Source organism: Lutra lutra, chromosome 1 (genome assembly GCF_902655055.1).
Source record: "Lutra lutra chromosome 1, mLutLut1.2, whole genome shotgun sequence".
Lineage (NCBI taxonomy): Eukaryota > Metazoa > Chordata > Mammalia > Carnivora > Mustelidae > Lutra > Lutra lutra.
The window spans coordinates 32,675,439-32,696,857 of NC_062278.1; the positions used below are offsets into that span (position 1 = coordinate 32,675,439).

The 21,419-nt window shown below is 40.2% G+C and overlaps 1 protein-coding gene across 6 annotated transcripts in view; it reads right to left on the minus strand.

Moving 5' to 3' along the window:
- Positions 1 to 21,419, minus strand: part of ROBO1 (roundabout guidance receptor 1) — a 1,187,644-nt gene that overhangs the window by 396,015 nt on the left and 770,210 nt on the right. For 2 of the 6 annotated variants that reach the window (XM_047722066.1, XM_047722065.1), the window contains exon 1: positions 16,139 to 17,237. The exons of 3 other annotated variants lie outside the window; for them this stretch is intronic. In XM_047722066.1, the coding sequence (XP_047578022.1) occupies positions 16,139 to 16,193 (55 nt within the window). In that variant the 5' untranslated portion in view covers positions 16,194 to 17,237. Of the gene's footprint in view, positions 1 to 16,138; positions 17,239 to 21,419 lie in introns of those variants that run through there. One more of the 6 variants, XM_047722070.1, reaches the window with a different exon arrangement.

Consider the following 21,419-nt stretch of genomic DNA (forward strand, 5'->3'; position numbering starts at 1 on the left):
TGACAATAAATCCTAACTACATTTTCAAACAAGCAGAGCCAGGACCAAGATTAGAGCACACCCGGCCAGACACACAGAACGGGATAAGTAATTATTCGTTAAATAAACGAATTCCTCTGGAGGCTGAAATCTTACTCCCCATATTATTCCACAAAAGACTCATTTTGCCAAGCCCATGTCCATGACTCATCTAAAAATCAGCTTCTGTGTACCACAGTAGTAATGTTTCTCATCTGACTTTTGGTTTCTTGAACAAAGAACTTAAATATAAAGAAGGGAGACAGGTACAATGTTTCTAGATTCAGAGAACATGTTTAACCTGTGAGAGGTTTGTTACTGGTACTTCTCTACCTTCCCTTCCAGTTCCACTCTCCTTGGCTGGCTGCCATATTACTCCAGGATCTCCGTGGCCTCATCCTTCTCCATCCTTGGCACTTCCCAGTGTGTCACCATCCGACCAGCCAAATGAAAACTTCCATTCCCCAAGTGCTAAAAGTTGAACTCCAAGTAAAAGAGGACCTATAATCTGATTAAAATAATTCACAGTAAATTGCAAATCTCTTAATCCTCTTAGAGGCATTAACATTTTTTTAAGTTTGGGGGGTTGGTGGAACCACAGGCTATAACCTCTAATTGTTGGCATTTTTGTACCACATAAACAATAATATCTTTTGCTTTATTCGACAGAAATGGCTATTACATTGGCATGGCAATCTGCCCAGAAATCCGTCTCCAACCTGTCAAATTAACCCTGAATTTTCTCTTAAGAACCTTCACACTTTTTCTGCTTTTGTTTGTTTGTTGCTTTTTGAATCTCTGGCAAGAGGTCTTAAAGGTTTGTATTCTTTGCAGGGGATAACTTTATGTTTCCGGTTTATAACTCAGGGTCTATCCCAAGCAGCTATCATAAAGTAGTTTCTTTAAAAGAAAAAAAAAATACTGATAAAGACTATCAATCAGCAAAATAATACTAAATGCAACACGATAATTCACACTTAAGTAGACGTTAGAACATGTCAAACACCATTTTGAACACTTCACATACATTAACTTAATTAACCTTCACAGCATCCGTATGGAACAGCTATCAAAATTATTTCCACTTTACTGATAAAGAAACCGAAAAGTGAGACGTATAACCCACCGAAGATCCATGGCTAGTCTGAAGCCCATACCCTTGCAATCACGACATGTGACTGAGAGGCACACAATGACTAGAAAAAACTCACTGGTAAATAATCCAGTTCATTATACTATTCCTTGGCTAAAAATTACAGAACTGAAATTCTCGTGGTGGACTAAATATCAACTTTTCAATTCCCATACTTTAGAGATGAAAAAAACCAACTCACTCTTGCATGGTAAAAAGCTAGGTAGTGGGAGATTCAGGGCCAGCAACAACCATGTCTAAATCCAAGTCATGTTTTTTCCCTTGCCATACTACAGTGAGTCCATAGAAAAATCATACGAAAATCTATAAAATTCAAACAAAGGTAGACACTCAAAGTCCTATCCGATCCATTTTGTAGAATCCAGTAAATATATAACTATTAAGAGCCCCCATTCACACATTACTTCCGAATTTGGTGCTTTACAACATTTCTACCACAAGATGTTCCAGAAAACTTTTGTCTTTTTTTTTTTTTTTAAATAAACACTGGGATAAAGATTTGTGGTATTTGGTAATTCTGGTGTTTCTGCTTTCCAACTGTTCACTTCTCTGTTTCTAAGAAGAAGAAAACTGTATGCAAGAATAAGAAGTACGAGTATTAATCCCTTTTACAACTCCTGTCAAAGCAAAGTACCTTATGTTCTGAATCACTTAGTAATTCATTGAATGTTCTGGTTGTGATAGTTAATTAGACAGATACCCTCATAGTTGGAAAGGAGACCTAGACAAGTAAACGTAATACGGTATGATCACCAACAAGGTTGCCTACCCTTTTATAGGGTGCTGGAGATATATACATGGAAAACATCAAATCAACCTTGGGTGGGTGGGAAGGGTAGCTAAGGCTTCCTGGAGGAGGAGACACATGTATTGATTCATCAGGGAAAATAGGAATTGGAATGGAGGCAGAGGAGGAAGAAGGAGAGAAAGGAATGGCTCTAGAAAGAGCATTCCCTGATGGAGGAAGAGCCATCTAGAAAAGCTGGAGGAGTAAGAAGCTCTTCACCTGGCTGAAGCTGGCTCACAGGCAGGGAACCCTAATCAGGCAGAGGAACCTTATGATCACATCAATAATCCCAACACACCTTAAACACAAAATACTTCCTCGTGAGAAGATAAATCAAACATAATGGTTCTGTGGTTCACAAAGAAGGAAGAAAGGATCTCTATTTGGAAGAAAATAGGGAAATGAAATAGAATTACAGACAAGGGCAATAAAGACCAACCAGTGTTAGGCAAATTAATTAATACATCCTCATTATGTTCTTCTAAAGGCTGCAGTTACCAGCTATAGAAATAATCTCCATATAGGCATGGAAATCATGGCTACCCTTTTAGGTGATGAGGAATCTACTACTGCCAAGGCATTTTGTCAGAGCATCAAAATAAAGCTCATCTTTAAACATGCCTCCCCTGCGGACAATGAACTGCTGGTGACGTTTCCAGCTTCAAATGAATCAGCACTCCTTGCTCAGGGCACATTACTGTTCTGACCTCTTCCCCTGCCCGTGCCTTGACCTTCTCCCACTCAGACATCATTCCCTGCCTTGAGCCTGTGAGCATCTCATATTATTTGTGAGCTGTGGCCAGAATTTAGCATGAGGAGGGTTGCCCCTGATAGATGTCTAACATGAGTAATACTCCTAATGATCCCCAGTGGGACTCGGCCCTATTCCTCCAACCGGATGAGTCGTTTGAAGACAGAAAGAAATCCCACGCACGTTAGAGTAAAACATAACGAAAACCAGAAATTTCTACATAAAGGAGCATTTTGCCTAGATTTGGTAAGAAACGACCAGGTTTTTTTTTAAAGAGTTAACAGAAGTTTCTTCATATGTATTTAGCTTCGCAGTATGTCTTGAACACCTAAGCAAATGATCCTCCGAATGTTAGCTCAGAAACATTTATGAATTATGCACAAGGTCTCCTCACGGAAATGCTAGATGTGTGCCTGAAAACTGTGCGTAAGCCAGGGTTTCGTAAATTAAATAACATTTTTCATTGACAAATTATAGCAGAGATGTTTCATTTTCATTTTTGGCTAATATTCAACTGGCAATGATTTCTGACCCTTTAGATTAAGCTTCTCTCTTGATGAGATTTCTGTCCAATAGCTAATGATCTATAAACAATAAAATAAGGGAAACCAGACTTTTGAAAGAATCCTGTGATAAATTCTTGCAGAACTTAAAGGCTCCTCTGCAGTGCAACCACAGCCTAAATTTTCTTTATATTACTTCTTCAAATTCCCTTACTGTGTGCTCCCAACCTGTAATTCAAATGCAACACAGTGGTGTGCCTCTTAATAGCAATCAGTAAAGCTTTAGACTGTCTGTGTTGATAATTTCTCTTCTTATTCAAGGATATATTTATTTATTCAGTTCATCAGGGACTCTGAGCTCATCAAAGGGCCTGTCAGTTTGTCTTCTTTGTTTGTTAGCTTTAGGACAAAAGAATAAACATAAACAGTCAAACTGATCACTTTGCCTGGTTCAGTAAACCCAATTTGTAAAATGTAAATAGCTCTAAATAAAGGCAGAAGCTTTTGGTTAAATAAATAAGCAATTATGTAACCATTTAACTAGTAACAATACAGGAAGGAAGGCCAAACATCAGAAAAGTGAAGGCTTCCAAAATAACAAAGCTAACAGAAAGTGAGGGTACCCTTATGTGTTTCTAGAGTAAGAATAAGCAGCAACAGATAGGTCAGTCCTATGTGGGACTATGTCCTATGTGGGGTGGTAAATGTAACACTGAAGCCACGAACTGTTGACCTGTGGGGTCCCATGTGGGGTGGAGACATATTATTGTTATTATTATCATTAAGTATTGATATTATTATTAATATAAATATTAATTATAATTAATTATAATTATTATTATATCAATTGCTCCCATATATCAGTTAGGAGGTGTTACTTAAACATATGGATTTATGCCTTCTCTTGAAAACTCTGGAAGTCTGTCTATCTTGGGCCCATCTCTTTCCATGGCATCATCCAGCCAATCATCCCTGAGACCTAACTCAGGACCTTCCTCACGAGCCCTGAGGAGGCATGTTCATTTTCAACCATCACAAAATACTATCAGAGAAGGGGCGCCTGGGTGGCTCAGTGGGTTAAGCCGCTGCCTTCGGCTCAGGTCATGATCTCGGAGTCCTGGGATCGAGCCCCGCATCGGGCTCTCTGCTCTCTTGGGGAGCCTGCTTCCTCCTCTCTCTCTGCCTGCCTCTCTGCCTGCTTGTGATCTCTGTCAAATAAAAAAAAAAAAAAAAAAAAAAAAAAAATACTATCAGAGAAGAAAAAACAGAATCTCGCAAAAACTATTTTTTCTTCCCTGCCAAGAATTGTGACTTCCTACCAGGAAGAATCATTCTAAGTTGGTTTAGTGGGAAATCAAGGTGGGGAGGTAAGTATCTAGCTTTGTAATACGTTTGAAATGTCCTGATCCAGAAAGGCATCACATCCCAGAAATGCTGAGAGAACTTTTAGATAAAATGAAAGATTTATTAGAAGACTGGGAAAAAGTTAAAAGCTATCCACATTCTTAACTACAAAAAAGGTTAAGTTCCTCAAATTTCATGTTACACTTCGGGACAAGAACAAATAGTTAATAAAAACAGTAACAACCAGGGCGCCTGGGTGGCTCAGTGGGTTAAAAAGCCTCTGCCTTTGGCTCAGGTCATGATCCCAGGGTCCTGGGATCAAGCCCCGCATTGGGCTCTCTGCTCAGCAGCACGGAGCCTGCTTCCTCCTGTCTCTGTCTGCCTATCTGCCTACTTGTGATCTCTGTCTGTCAAATAAATAAATAAAATCTTTAAAAAAAAAACAACAACAACAACAAAAACAGCACAACCAAGGGAAATGACTCTTCAGCAAGGGAGGAGAATTGGAAGAAACTGTACCTGGAGAAGAGCAGATGTAGAAAGAACAGTCTTTGAATATTGAAAAAGTTTCATGTAGAAAGGGAACTAGATTTACCATGGGTAGCTTTGGAGGATAAAACCAGGGCCAGTAAGACAAGGAATGAAGTTGGGCTTCAACTTAATATGAGAAAAATGTTTATAAGAATTATAAATGGAATCTTCTAGACTGTGGGAAGATTGGTCCTGTCACAGAAAGTAACAAGAGTAGGATAAAGACCATGCATTCTGGGGACTGCAGAAAGGGCATATGCACAAAGAGTTAGTTAATATTCTAATGATTCTCTGAGGGTTAATAACAATAATACACATAGTATTATATCCAAATCTATTCATCTGTACATGGATATCCATAGGGAAATGCCAAAAAATAAATGTCTAATCTCTAAGAATTCAATTAACACACTTACATTTATCTTATACTACTTCTTCACTTGGTGGAGCTTTTTATAGTCCAAACATAGGCTCCCAGAGCAGTCACACATACCTCTATTAAATTACCTATAGGTAATCAACTATTCATCAATGATATCTTTTTTTTTTTTAAGATTTTATTTATTTATTTGACAGAGAGAGAGATCACAAGTAGGCAGAGAGGCAGGCGGGGTGGGGGGAAGCAGGCTCCATGCCAAGCAGAGAGCCCGATGCAGGGCCTGATTCCAGGACTCTGGGATCATGACCTGAGCCGAAGGCAGAGGCTGAACCCACTGAGCCACCCAGGTGCCCCTCATCAATGATATCTTAAGTGTAAGGAATAGCTTTTTTTTTTTAATACTTTGTTGTCTAGTAAGGTTGATTAAATAAATGAAACAAATGTATGGAATTACTAAATAGTAAAATATGACATCATAAGTGAAAATCTATAATCATGCACTGTTGTAAAATTTACCACTTCAAATAAATTGTCAGTTTTTCAGATCACACTCCTGGATGCACCTCTCAAACACTTCCTTTCACCTAACAAGATACTCCATTTTTTTCTCTGAACGTTTTCTGGGAATCCACTTTTTACAGGAAGTTTTCCTTGACCTCATAATTCCCCTTAATCTATCAGTTCCCAAAAGGCATTTCTCCCTTCTCTCACCATATCAAACATCTTTCATTCATATACTGCTAACAATTCACTGACATATGTAACATTCATTTCCCTATCTATATGTTCACAGCCCAGATCTTTTATTAAAAGTTCTTATACATGATTAGGTATGTCTGCCACGTTCTTTTTTTTTTTTTTAAAGATTTTATTTATTTATTTGACAGAGAGAGATCACAAGTAGACGGAGAGGCAGGCAGAGAGAGAGAGAGAGGGAAGCAGGCTTCTTGCTGAGCAGAGAGCCCAATGTGGGACTCGATCCCAGGACCCTGAGATCATGACCTGAGCCGAAGGCAGCGGCTTAACCCACTGAGCCACCCAGGCGCCCCGTCTGCCACGTTCTTTAAAGTGTCTAATCGCAACAAAAGTTGACAGCTGGTTAATAATAATTTTTGGTTGTCATCAAGATTGATAGTGTGTAGTTTACTGAAGATTAAAGGATGTTATTAAGCCCCACTAATAATAAACAAATAGTATTAACAAACACAAATGAATGGCAAACTGCAAAACTGCAAAGCAATGAGTATGTTTATAGAAATAAATGTTTTATGGACTACTTCTTAAGACAAAGGGTAAAACCTTAGAGCTAAGACCCCAACTCCCATAGAAAGGAGGGTTTTGAATATGATACCATTTTGATTAGCAGTACAGAGTAAGGAAGCAGGAAAAGCTTCAATCTTCCCTAAAGCCTTATGTAAAGTAACAACCTATGGAAATAATGAAGAGTATGAATGTACCTGTCATCTACACATTTGGAAAAAACTCTGGAAGACCAGTGAGTTCAACTGAGAAAACCATACCTTAGAAATTATAGAACAATTTTAGTCAGACATATATATTTAAAAGAGTAAGAAAAAGTAAAATAATAATATTTTAAAAATCAACTACATTACTTCTGAAAAGTTACTATTACAGTACTGTTTTTGATAGGTTTCATTCTCAGATACCTTGTTAACCAATGCCGCATTCTTTGTTTTCTATAAAACTTGTCATCTAAGAAGGATATAGCTTTAAAAGAATAGTAATCACAGATTCTAAATAAACTTCTGCTTAATGTGTTATTATCTGTATTATCTTATTATCTCTAACAACTTATCAAGTAAACCATCTATCCTCAAAATAAAAAAAAAAAAAGAAAAGAAAAAAAATTCAACACCAGTTCCTTAGAGAAGTTAGATGCCAGCGATAGTATTTTTTCCCTATATATAAGGATATTTCTATTTCCTTAGACAATTGGGCTATCACAAACCTTAGTCAGTTTTTACTACCTCAAAAAAAATGTTTAATATTTATTTATTTGTCAGAGAGAAAGAGCATGAGCAGGGGGAGCAGCACGCAGAGGGAGAAGGAGGCTCCTCACTGAGCAAGGAGGCTGTTGCAGGACCCCAGGGTCATGACCTGAGCCAAAGGCAGAGGCTTAACTGACTGAGCCACCCAGGCAGCCCTCGCTACCTCGAATTTACTCCACAGTCGAATTCCACCAAACCAAGCTATGGCGCTGACCTATAGGTTTCTATTTTCTGTGCTGTATTATACCAGGATGTTTTCTTTGTTATGGGTTATCATGTGACAAGCAGAAGAGAGGAAAAGACAATCAGAGAGACCAGAAAAATCTAAAAAGGAACTAAAAAAGCTTGGCAGCACAATCTACCATAATCTTGCATCACAAAAAAGCACCACACCCACCAAAACTTGATAGTCTTATTATGTATACATTTTATACTGTTTCATCTACAATCATTTCCTTTTAGAGGAATAGTGCAATGCATCTGTACAACGGGGAAGAACAAAAATTCTGGCTCATACGTGCTCGTTTCAAATCCTCACTCTACCAAACTAGCTGACTGAGCACAGTCGAGAAACCAACTTTTCTAAATCTCATTCTCCATATTGATAAAAAGGGATGATGGCAATGCCGTCGTTCCTAATGTCATATTAAATAAGGTAAGGCATGTTAGCACGTTCTGGGGGACAGACAGTAAACACTTTATAAATTTTCGGCTTTATAATTATTACTATTACTATTATCGATCCCTAGTCCTTCAGGTTCAGTGTATGCAGCTGGTCCTACACTGCCTCAATTCATCATTTAATTACTTAATCAGTTCATTTTTTTTCCTCATCAGGACATATATACACTAAATAACCATGTATATTTAAAACATATTAAATATGTCAGTATGTCAAATGGAAAATGGTGAAAGGATAATTTTGAACATGAAACCCTAGGAAATGATGAGTTCCTCAAACTGAATGACCGATAATAGAGAAAAGCCCAATGGATGCAATGAATTTCGTTTTCCCTCCGGCCACACTAAGCCTAACTAAAAGTTGCCCTCATGATGTTTCTATTCTAGCCTAATTCAGAGACTGATAATCAGTGGAAGACTCCCCTCTGCGTAGTACCCAGAAGCTCTGACACACTCCTGTTTTCCTTCTACATGTTTAGGTTTGGGCAATACATTACTACGTTCATTCATTTAAGCAAATCCCAAGTTCCAAACTTGATACTGGATTGCTAAGGAAATTTTCACTTCTCTTCAAAGATGAGGGAGAAAAACCAACGAGTTTCTCTTCCAAAGCCTGTAGAGGTCTGTTTGCTTTGTTCAGACAACTTGCTATCTGAATGGTCTGCAGACAGTAAAGTGACATCCCCCATCTAAAGTCCCTTAAAGCTACCCAGAGGTGTGTGTTCAACACATACAAATGCGCCTTAACTCACTTTGTTACATGAGTGAGCACCATTTTAGTGAGGCTTCAGAGTAACAAAGACGGCCTTTTAAAGCAAGCCTGAGTAAACAAAATCCACTTTAGACCCTGAAACTAAAAAAGTATACATTTTCAAATTCCCTTATCTAGGGAAAGGATCGTAGGCAGACACTTCTAGCCAAACTAAGGGTTCGTACATCATTGGAAAAGTGGAAAAGACATCGCAGGCTAAGACAGAAATATAATCAGTGTACAGGCTATTTAAATTTGGAGATCAAATTATGAGACTGAGTATAACTCATTAGCACCTTATGATGCCGAATGATCTCGAAACGCATGTGTGTGGCCCCACTCTCTCATTCTTTGGCCCCATTTTCCTTTCAAACTCCACCTAGGATTGCTAATAACACAAAAGGGCTTCAGTCACATCAGAGGGGAGGCACTAAAACAGGACCCCTGTTTTCTCTTCGGCTAACATCCAAGAAGGAGTTTAACATGTTGATGTATTTTTCCATAATCGTGCATGAATTATGACCATACATAACGTGCTACCAGAAACTTAATGGTCATATAAACATTGTATTGTTATGCTTATAGAAATTTTAAGTTATATCAAGAGATAACATTTACCTAAAATGATTTTTAAAGTACGAAATAGTCCCATGTGACAATTTTATTTCTCTTAAAATACTTTTCCTCACATTCAAAGAAGAATAGACAAGGAAAGAAGAATCACAGTGTTAGGGATACAAACTGGGTGTCCAACAGTCTCAAGAAGAACCTCCTGCAGATAATTTTAGGGGAAAGTTCCAAGGAACCCAAGCTCCTGCCATGGCTGACTGTGGCTAAGCTATCTTTGGTTCTCAGGCCATGTACAGAGGAGTTGAACGCAGGCATAGGTGGCCCATACTTTGAACTTGATACTTACTGAAATCCAATCAACAGCATTTTCAGAAAGTGTCACCAGCAGCTGCTACTGCCAGAAGTGCTTTAAAAAAAAAGTTTTCTAGTTAAAAAAAAAAAAAAAAAAAAAAAAAAAAACTAACATGAACAAAAAAATAGATTCCCCAAGTACATGGTATTATCAGGAATCCAAGTCTACGCTTCTTATATGCTGTATACATACCAATCAACCACCTGACATAAAAAGAACATATTCCCACTTAACAGAACCACACTGCTCTGTTGACATTTGCTTGTGTCCATTGATGGTGCTTTTAACGCTTGATTTAAGTGTCAAACTAGGTGACAGGCATTAAGCCCACAGACTATTCCGCATCACACCAGTGGCTGAAGAACACTTTCTCCAATTGTTTACCTTCTATACATTCTTCCCTAAATAGTAAGATAAATTAATCAAACCAAAGAGATATTCCTTTTCGGCTCTAAGCCATGGACAGCTGTGAACACTGCAGAGGCACTTCTCTTGTTGAAGGGACTCAGAAAGATATGCACAGTCAAGCTGTTCAAAATATTGTTATATGGGTGGAACAACATTGTCATAAGATGTTTGGAAGCCAAGTAAAATCTCAGAAGTAAGGGGATCTGTAGCAGCCTGTTTGGGCTGAGGGGAAATAGGACTGAGATCTCCCATGAAGCAAGCAACATGATACCTTCCAGTGTTAGAAATAGCCTTTGGATGGTTAAAAGAAAGAAAAGAAAGAAAAAAAAAAGCAGGGAGAGAGAGAAAGGCAAGGAAGTGAAGATCAAAGCTATCTCCCAGTACACTACAGATAATCTTTCCCTCTTCTTCAACAGGAAGATTGAAGGAAAGGGCTGAAGGTGGAGGGAGAAGGGGAAAGGAAACCATGCTAATCCAGAATTATAAAGAAAGGAGGTGGTCTTTGATCTCCACAGGATGGCCACTTTATTGGCTATGCATAAGCAGTTTCCAACCAGCTGATCAACCAGGTATTAATGCTCAACCCTTCCATGATCAGTAACCATGAAGTGAGTCATCTGTGAACAGCAGTCAAGCAGAAGGCTCATCTACCACTAAATGACTGCCAGCCCATGCCCAACATACAGGGGCAGAGTGACCCCAGGGGAAATGATTGTCTCTCTGCAGGCTCTTCCTTGATGAGTGCCAATTATTTGCCTTGGACTCTGAGCAAAATCTTTCAGTGTGCATGAATGAGAATGGCCTTCATTTTCCAAAATACGACTTGGAATCTAGGTGCTTCGGCGTCACCAGCAGTCACTCTTTTGACTTCTGTTCAGTCACCTCTTTTAAGCATGCCCCCAAGAAGGCAGACATGATAAAGGCTCGTGTGAATTGGTTCAACGTAAAGAATTGATTGTCTTACCTGGTGATCTAAAAATGTAAAGACCATTTGCTTAATGGCAGGAAAAGAAATGCCTCCCTTCCAGATTTTCAAGTGTTTGGAACCATGGTCTATTTTAGGTGCATTTTTTGGAATGAGTTTTAACGCTAAAAAAAGAAAAATTATTGAACCATCATCTTTGTTTTTACATTTTTCATTTCTCTCTTTCAGCTGAGAGAGTACATGGTGGTTAAGAGTTTTGGAATCAACTTGGTACAAATTCTTGCACTTCCATATCTCCTAACCACTCCATGCTGTAGTTTCCACAAATATAAAATAGGGATAAAGTAATATTTTATTAATAATAGTACCTGTGAGGGGCGCCTAGGTGGCTCAGTAGGTTAAAGCCTCTGCCTTCGGCTCAGATCGTGATCCCAGGGTCCTGGGATCGAGTCCCGCATCGGGCTCTGCTCAGCAGGGAGCCTGCTTCCCTTCCTCTCTCTGCCTGCCTCTCTGCCTACTTGTGATCTGTCAAATAAATAAATAAAATATTTAAAAAAAAAATAATAGTACCTGTGTCATCAGGTCCTTATAAGTATTGATAAGATAAGGGTGAATGTTCAATAAATGATAACATGTCTTCATAGCAATAGAACTAGTCATTATAGACTTTCTTATGGTACCCCAAAGCTCAAACGCTCTCTTTTTTTTCTTTATTATTTCCTTCTTTCACTTCACTGGTCTCCTCTAACCAAAGGTGTTATGATGTAGAAGACAACTACTTAATTTTTCACTCCTCTATATAAATCAAGGTAGTCATATTCTAAAGTTTCATTAAACATGGCTTAAGAGAACTCTTCTTTGAATTTATCAAAGATTTAAATGTTTCAAATTGGCTTTTTTAAAATACAAAATGTTCAGTTTTTTATATAGTTGCCATATATGGAATGTACATACCGACATCAAATTTTCAGAAATCCACTTCTCAGATTTGCTTTTCATTCTGTGTGTGGTCAGAGGGTGTGGTCAGATATGGCTGCTCTGTCTGCTCCCACTCCACTTCTTCCCATATTTTTTTTTTTTAAGATTTTATTTATTTATTTGACAGACAGAGATCACAAGTAGGCAGAGAGAGAGGAGGAAGCAGGCTTCCCACTGAGCAGAGAGCCCGATGCGGGGCTCGATCCCAGGACCCTGGGATCATGACCTGAGCCGAAGGCAGAGAGAGGCTTTACCACTGAGCCACCCAGGCGCCCCTCTTCCCATATTTTAAAACTAGCTCACTTCTGAATCTATTTCTACTATACTTCTCTAGGCGTCTACTCCTGTTTCTCTTTTTCTTTCTTTCTTATTACCAAATTTCTTAATTTATTCCACTGATTACCTTAGGTCTAATTTTAAATTGGAGAACAACTCTGATTTCCTTTTATTTTCCTATAAGAAATCAAGCCTGCAAGGCAATTACTCTTTGAAGAAGTAAACATTTTTAAAAGGGCCAGAAATTAACATAAGCATTACCTTAGCATCTTTTATTAACATGGACGACACATGAAGACTCAACCGTTTATAATCTTCACTGGCAAGCTGCCGTTCCATGTTTCCTCCCCATCATATCCCTGTTACCAGCATTTTTAATTTTAGACATCTACTCAATGTAAAATAAACAAATAACTGTCATTGTAGGTTTGAAATTTAGCATTCGACACCACTTTAGCTCACACAGGAACACTTCATTTGTTATAGTGAAGACTAAGGGAAAACTTCAGGTCAACTTTCTATTCCAGATTTTAACCATGAATATCTTAAGTGTTAGAGGGCTCATTATCAAGAAATAAGGATACTTAAGGATGTTACAGTATTCAGGTAAGCATATTTAAATGCCAAAGAGTTTATTTAAAAAACTAATAAGAAATTGTTGGAATTGCCAAAGAATCTTGTGTGGAGGTTCTGGGTGGGAGAAGACCAGAGACCCAGGTAAGTGGCTCACATAGTATAACTTACCTAAGAAATATCCATCTTCCCAAGAGAAAAAAATCCCACCCCCCAAAAAAAGAAGGAAGAAAGACAGCACTGCAAATTTTTACTTTACGTGAAATTTGGATCCATCCTAAATTTGAACTGGAAGTCAATTATTTTTCCTCCTTAAAATCAGGTTTTAGAAAATGGAGTTGAGGAGAGGAAGTCTATCAGGAAAGAATGTTTAGAATCAGTCCCTGCGAGATCATACAGATTCTTTTTCTTCACTGCTACCCCAACTGCTCCCCTCCACCAAAAGTCTAGCTATCCACAGAAAAGAACACTCATATATCAAAACTCACTAGAGAAATTTACCTTAAAAAAAAAAGGAGCTTCTGATTATCCATTTTTTTCTAAAATCTGTTTCCTAGAATAGTTAAGAGTTGTAGCATTTGATTAATAAGTAAAAGGCTACAAAAAGCAAACACAAACTGAAGAAGAACATTTGATGTCAAGTATGACAACAACACATCAAAATGGAGTTTTGGGGTTTTTTGAAGAAAACTATAGGACTCTGTTAGGTAGGCATCCAGATTTAAAAAAAAAAAAAAAGAAAGAAAGAAAAGAAAAGAAAGAGAAAGAACTGAGAACCAATAGATACTTTTACAGGTTAAATCTTGTTGAAGGTACCTCACTCCTCAGTACACTTTGATTTATTTAAGCTTACCACATTTCTCTTAAGTACACTCCATTAACAAGTGATAGACTGTGATCTTAGGCTTGAGGCAAGATATGAAACACAATCTTTCAAGAACTTCATTCATTCCCTGTCCAGGTGTCTTGAGCACGCCCAACTCTGGTTACTTATCTGAGTTCTGTGAATTTTTATTCAAATCAATAGTGTGGCTTTAGAACAGCACACGGTAAGGAAATCGCCCCAGCAGCCCAGCAATTCAGCCTCCCAAGTTCAGATTCATGGCAGGAGTGAAAATCATCAGAGGAATGATAAACTGTGGCAGGTTGAACCTCAGAAAGGCCCTCACAAGGAATGCCTCTACCCTGCAACCTGGGAAAGGAAGCAGACAGACACCCCTGTGGGGAAAACTCAAGCTTATTAAAAATCATCAGTGACTTAAATGGAAAATTAAATTGGAAAAAAGCAAAGCCAGAAATCAGTTAAGCTCTAAGATCAGAAATGCCTCCTGTCTATTTCAACTACAAATCTCAGACGCTAATTAATCAAATTATCAAATCTGAAAGGACCGTACACATACACCCCCTTCCCCCCCCCGCCCCAGATATTTCTCCAAGTGAAGACAGAATTTGCACACTGACGCGACCAGCCTTCAGTGATACCCTATTAGTGTGACCCTATCTTTAATCTACAGACCTGATAAAAGGTCCCAACATATACAAACTCAGCTCAAACAGTGACTAATGATCATTAATCCCCTATCTTCAGTAATCTGCCCCTCCAGTCATTTATCACACTGACACCTCACTTTACACACGTGAATAAACGTTAACTGAGAAGGTGAATCAACAAAAAATCTCAAAGGTATCTGAAGCTGTAAATTAAACTACGGGGAGACACGGCAAAGGGAGACAAATAGAGAGATCAGGTCTTAATGTTTCTGATTTGCATCCATGGCTGGGCTCGGGGTGGGGAAACTATTCCGTCCCTCAGATCTGCAAACTAAGAAAAAAAAACAACAACAAACCTACATTACAGAGAGGGGAAGCTGGAAGTATGGAGAGTCAGTCCCAAAGAGTTGGTTTAATCTATTCCTCCGTTCCCTGTGAAATGTATGAAAACTTCAGTTTTCTGTTTTCTTCAAAGGAATAATAATGTACTGAGGTTCTTAGTTTAGCTGCAAATGTTCCTTGTAGTCAGGAAGCATATTCAGTAGGCTAATTCTTTTAGGGATCTGCTATCGTTTAGCTGATGTGCATCTTTTTTTTCATATTTCATTAACTTAAGTAAAATCTTTGGTCAAAATAGAAACCATATCCATGGACCACAAAAAGCTAAAACCAACTTTTCAAAACTGTTTCATAATCACAAACATTGAGTGACTCTAAGTTATAGGCCCTGATGCAACCTGAAGGTCAGTATTGGACTCTAAGAAAATCCCCTGAGGTGGTGTGTGTGTGTGTGTGTGTGTGTGTGTGTGTGTGAAGGCCTGAAATTGGAGCCTTGATTGAAACCAGAATCTACCAAAAGCAAAGAAAGAAAAGTTGAGTCGTGGCTCCCCCTTAGCAAAAGTTTCTTAGGGAGTTTGAAGAAAACTATTTTAAGTGTATACTGGTCAGAAGGACCTCATTGCAGCATCCTTCAGTACCATTTAATTAATCTCCAAAATCCTAAATTCAGCCTTGCCAAGGAAAATTCCCAGGCAACTAACTGTTCCCCTTCAGATAATTGCAGCTGCCTATTTTCCTACTAAATCCCGCCAGGCAGAATGGCTAGTTGATATCCTACCGTAAGAAGGAGTTATTTCCTGAAGTTTCTTCGGAATCGAATTTAATTACAGACTTTGGTTACATAAAACAACTACTAATAACCCCTTGTATTCGGAAGAGGAGGGGCGAATGGTACGACCAGGTTCAGGAATCCTGGCGGGTCTCTGGGCCCCAAGTTCCCCGGGCGCACCTCTCCCTCTCCGAAGGATGAAACTCGTTTTGGCTCATCCTAAGGCCCCAAGCTCCACCGCCAGCCGCTGCCTCCTCCCACCCGAGAGCTTAGACCGTGCGTTTGCCCAGAGTGATCTGGGCGTGCCCTGAACTTGGCAAAAGGCCGAGGTCCGCGATGAGGCTTAGGGGTCTTGGGGGATGGAGGAAAAGGACCGACCCAAAGTGCAAACTAAGAACCTTTTCGCCTAAAACTCCTTACATGGATCCAACCCCTCCCGCCTTAGAAGGGAGAGGTCGCAGAAAACGCAGTTCGGGGTTTGATTCCGAAAAGTGGGGAAGGGCGTGCAAGGGAGATGAAGGGTGAATGAAGAAAGAAGACGCGAGGTTACCTGAACAGAGACATATTAATCCAAAGAGGTAAAAGTGAGCAGGCTCCGCGATCATTGTCCTCGGGTGGATCCTGCATACAGTCTCATGCCAAGAGGAGGGAGTAGAAATGGGGTCCCCAAATTTATGAAGCCACACACCACACACACTACACACAAAGGCTTAATATAAGCAACGTGGGTCAATCCGCCAAGAGTTTTTAGGGCAATTGCTTGTCGACCTTTCCGGACGTTGTCAATACCTCAGAGCCCTTTGCAGACTAAGAATTCCAAGGTTTGCCTCCTCTGGCTCCGGGGTTTCCGAGAAGGCTCGGCCACTTCCAAGAACCATCCAAAGCGAACAACAAAGAGCCGAGGCAGAAGAGCAGTTGTGCGGTTTCCTGCCTCCGGGTCTCGCGGAGCCTCCCGGCGTGCGCCCCCACACTGTGCGCCCGAGCGCCGCGGCGAGGGCAGGCGCGGCAGCGGCAAACTTGGGGTGTGAGAACAGCTTAGGGAGGGCCAAAAAAAGTGCTTCTCTGTCCACAGTCTAGCCCAGTCAACAGCTGGCCACCAGCGGCGGCGAGGAAGGCAGCCAAGGCAGCGGCAGCAGCTCCGGAGGACGGGCAAAGGGTGCTGGGGGTGTGCCTGGGTGACTCCGCGCGCTGGGGCCGAACGAGGGGGCGGTGCGGCGACAGTGGTTGCCCGAGCCGGCCCTTGTTCCCATCACTTGGGGGATGCGGAGGGCACTGGGGACAGCAGCAGGTCCGCGGACAGACGCGCGCCTCCCCGGTGCCCCCAGCCCCGCGCAGCGCTCACCATCGCCCCGGGTCCCTCGCTCGCCGGGGCGCGCGCTCAGGGCACCCCGAACTCTCCGCGGCCGGGACGCTGGAGCCCAAACTTCCTGAGGATAGCTGCCCGCAGCCCTGGCTCGCGGTGGCCGTAGAGAGGCAGCTCCTAGACCTCCCCTGGGTGGCGGAGAGGGGCGAGGAGGATGCTGCTGCGGGTGGGAGCGACGGCCGCCGCTGCTCACCCGAGCTCCGCCGGGATCAGCAGCGTCTGAAGTTTCTGCTCTCACGCGGCCGCTTCTCTGCCTCAACCGCTTGTGGGTTTCCCCGCTGTCCCCGCGGCTCCCAGTTTCCTCCCTCTCCTCCCCGGCCCGCGAATACTTAAAGGGGCCGCGCAGTCCTTTCCGCGCTTCACTCTACCCTCTCCAGACGCTGGTCTGGCAAGTTCTGCTCGTTAATATTTCCATCCGCCAGCTGGGGTGCCCGACTGCGCCCTCAGGTGAGAATCAAACTGCTCAGTATCAGAAATCCAAACGAATGGGAACTTGCCTTGTTCCTCTGACTACCCCTGGCTCCCCTGCACCTTTCTCCAAATGGAACCTCCCAGCCAAAGACTTCAAAAATCCTCCTGGTCCAGTTTAACCTCTTCTTTACCGCTTCCAAGAGTTGGAATCAACTCTCCAATAACTCTACCCTACATGACTCCACATTCCCATTTTTGTTTTTAATCAAATGTGGCCCAACAGGCCTGTAGGACGGGAGGTAGAGTGATAACTATCTAGACTATGTTAACGATTACTCTCTATTGCATAATTAGATGGGCATTCTCTTTCAAAAATCACTCTCTTTTAAACTGCATTTGTTGACAGTCATGTAGACAGTCTATCCAATTGGAAGGGCACAGGGGTGAGCCATGGGCTCTGTCTGTGTCACCAAGAGCCCCTCCTTCAACTTCACTGACTCTAGGTATTAGAATGTTAACAATGGGGAAGTAATTCTGAAATAGGGACAAGTGCAAAAAACAAACAAACAAAAACAAACAAACAAACAAACAAAAAACCTTGCCAATCCCAAAGTTTGTGTAAGAGAAGCCGTTCAGCATTTTCTAAATAAGAGGGCCTGGCCTTTGATACCCCATAGACTCTCCCTGAAACCCCAACCTACCAGTTACTCTTTCTGTTATCATGCCAAATCTCAGTTTTCTCTTCTCAAAAATAGAGACCCTTGGGATATTAACAAACATTAACAAACCATACCCAAAGCAAACCAAACCTGGCATATGTGAGGAGCCATCTTGCATGCATTCACTGCTTTTTTCTTTCTATTAAGTGAGACTTTGTGTCTATATAACACCTGAGACATGGCGAGTGCTATTTAAAACTGTTCTTTCAAATAGATTATTACCTACAAAATTATGTACAATAACTTCAAAATTATTATTTGGTATCTATCTGAATGTACCAGCCCTGTTTTCAGCAGTTGTCTCTGGAGAGGACAAATGCATGCTAGATTTGGGGGGGTGGGGGGGAATGAATTGGCTCTTTATGCTGTTACACTTTTCTATTTTTTTTTAAGTGAGCACATGAATTACCTAATGAAAGATAAAATTTTAAAAGCAACCATACATTCAATTTGGTACAACCAATGACCGTGGAACAACATTCTGTAGAAAGAAACTCTGGTTAATAGTGCCTATCTCTGAAAGTGAAAGATAGTTTAATCCTGGGAAAGCTGACTGAAAATTCAGTAAACAGGCTGGAGATAAGAATTCAAAGACTCCAACCAAAATCTTTTCAGCAATAAAAACAAGAATGTGCAGTAACTGTTGGAAAACATACATCGATTTGGTCTTTGTGAAAGGATATTTAGTGAGAAACATAAAATATATCTCTTTCTTCCTCGGGATAAAACATGCTTGTAAGATAAGCTTACCCACTAACAGAAAATAAATAAGGTAAAGCATGGTACTTGAGAAAGAGAGAGGAGAAAATCCTCCAAATCCTCATATCATCTGAGTGCATTTTAAATAAAGATTTTGAATATCCACATAGTAAAACGTGTATATTTTTAAATGTAAACTGGAATATGTATGAGAATCCCTACTGCATTTTTTTCCAAAGTGGATCTCTGGTCCCTAGAAGTTTGCCAAAATTTTTCAAGATCTCCTTCACTGATCTCATTATCATTGAATGGAAACCATATGAATACTTCTTTTAATCCAATCCTTTTATTTTTCAACCTCAGTTAGCAACAATCCCCTCCCCCCCTCCATGTCCTCTATCTTATACTTAGAGATTATATTACCTAGGACTCAGCAAAAAGAAACCTTCAGGAGTTAACTTTTGACCAATCCCTGATGAGGACCATCATCAACAACCCAAATGCTGGGCCTTTCTTTTTCACGTATCTCATGCACAGTGTACTTTTCTGCCAACTATATCAGTAAGGGTGGCACCTGAAGACAAGAATTTGTAGTCAGAAAGTATTAGGGATCTATAACAAGTGAAACTCAGTGTTCTTGAGAACTTTTGCAATGCCTTCCTTCCACTCATTTACTGACTCTTAGCAGTGAGAACAAATACTTTATAAATCTCATCTATGTGGGAGAACCAGTAAAGGGCTCCATAGAGACAAGATGCAAAGAGAAACTCCATCACCAGGCCCTCAGAGCTCTTACTATAGCAAGATACACAAGTCCCAGAATGGAACCGATCAGAAGAAGTAGAAAAAATGTGTCACTAGGGTTAAATGATAGTTCAATCCTTCCTGGAGATGAATGAATCATAACAACTTGTCCTTTCCACATCTACTCCTGGAGATTAAATTACTAGTAGAATGCATAAAATGTTCATGTTCGGTGAGTCTGTATGACCACACATACAAGTGTGAGTGTGTACACGTGGATGTGATATCTACCTATGTCAGGTCTGCAGGCAGCTCTGACACATGCAACAGAACTCTGACAAAGAACAAAGGAAGGAGAAAATGTCCTAACTTGTACTCAGAAACTATTCTGATCACTACGATCTGAATGAGTCGCAAATTCTAAAGTTCCATTTAGAAAATTCTGATCTCATTTGGAGCTTATGGAATTCAGGATCCCTGAAATGTCTCCTTGAGAATTTTTGAGGAAACCAAAAATAATACACTCAAATAGTTCTGGAGTGGGGCTTCTTTGACAGGAAAAATTCTGGAGCTGTGATAATCTCTTTGGTTGGTCTGATCCGAGTTTATCTCTCATGGGGGTAGTTACAGGAACTCAGGAAATAACAGAACTCCCAGAGTCCCTCCAGGGACCCCAGGTATCAGGATCAGGAGGAGCAGAGAAGAGTTCCTAAGGAAACTACAAAGCAGAACATTGCTATCTCTTCACCTCTTAAGAAGAAGCCTTAGAATCAGATCATGCCAGGGTCTGGGATATTGTCAAAAGTTCCGGAAGATCTGGTGAGAAGCAGCATAGTACACACAGTAAACGCAAAGGCTATGCTGCATATTCCAAGATACTATCCCTTAGGGTACAACCGCCAGTTTAGCAATTTTTACATGAAACTGCTGAATAATCTGTGAAATCTTTGGTATGTAAATTAATGAACTAGGCTGAATATTTGAATAATTTCAAATCTGAATATTTTTTCTAAGTTTGGATATATAAGAGAAGTTCCATTCAGAGATAAGTGGGTAGATCAGTGGGTGGTCAAGTTAAGTGACCAACTTTTGATATCAGCTCAGACCTTGATCTCAAGGTCATGAGTTCTAGCCTAGTGCTGGGCTCCACATACTTCACGCTGGGCATGAAGCATACTTTAAAAAGAGAGAGAGAGAGAGAGAAGTTCCGTTCAATAAAGTGACCTAACATATCTGTTGGAAACATTGACTGTCTTGAGAAGTCCTGTCTCTTTAATAAACATTTAGTAAACATTGCTCATTGTCTGCCATGCTGCTCTAATCCTTCATTCCTAACAATTAAGAACCTCAGCTTTCCTCATTAAACTGTATATGGTCATTCCTTTGGGGGAAAAGTTATTTTTTGTTTAAATGAGCAATACAGATTTGCTTACAGATTCTAACTGCCTTATGTGATAGCAACAAAAGACATATGCAATAAATCACATGTGGTGGGGTATAGATTTAACACGCAATGGCAGTTCAAGGAAGAGAGAAATAATTTAGGGTCAGAGTAGTAACAAAAAAGAAAGAAAGAAAAAAAAGAATGGTAGGTAGGATTTTTAAATATGCATAATTTTTTTTTTCAAGAAAGATTAAAATTTACTTTGATGTTTACTTTAAAGTGTACATAGGGCACATTTTAACATTACTTTTGCTTGTTTGCTTCTCTGCCTTTTAGAATGTGTAATTATTGGCCCCAAACCAGGAACCATAGGGAGAAGAGACTTCCTGGGTGATCTGTCTTCACTTACTTAAAGACTTAAGGCACTGTCACCTGGGCCAATTTCTTCACTACAGGAAAGAGTGGGATAGAACTCCATTAGTCTCGCTGTCTCTAAAGCTCATTAAAAAAT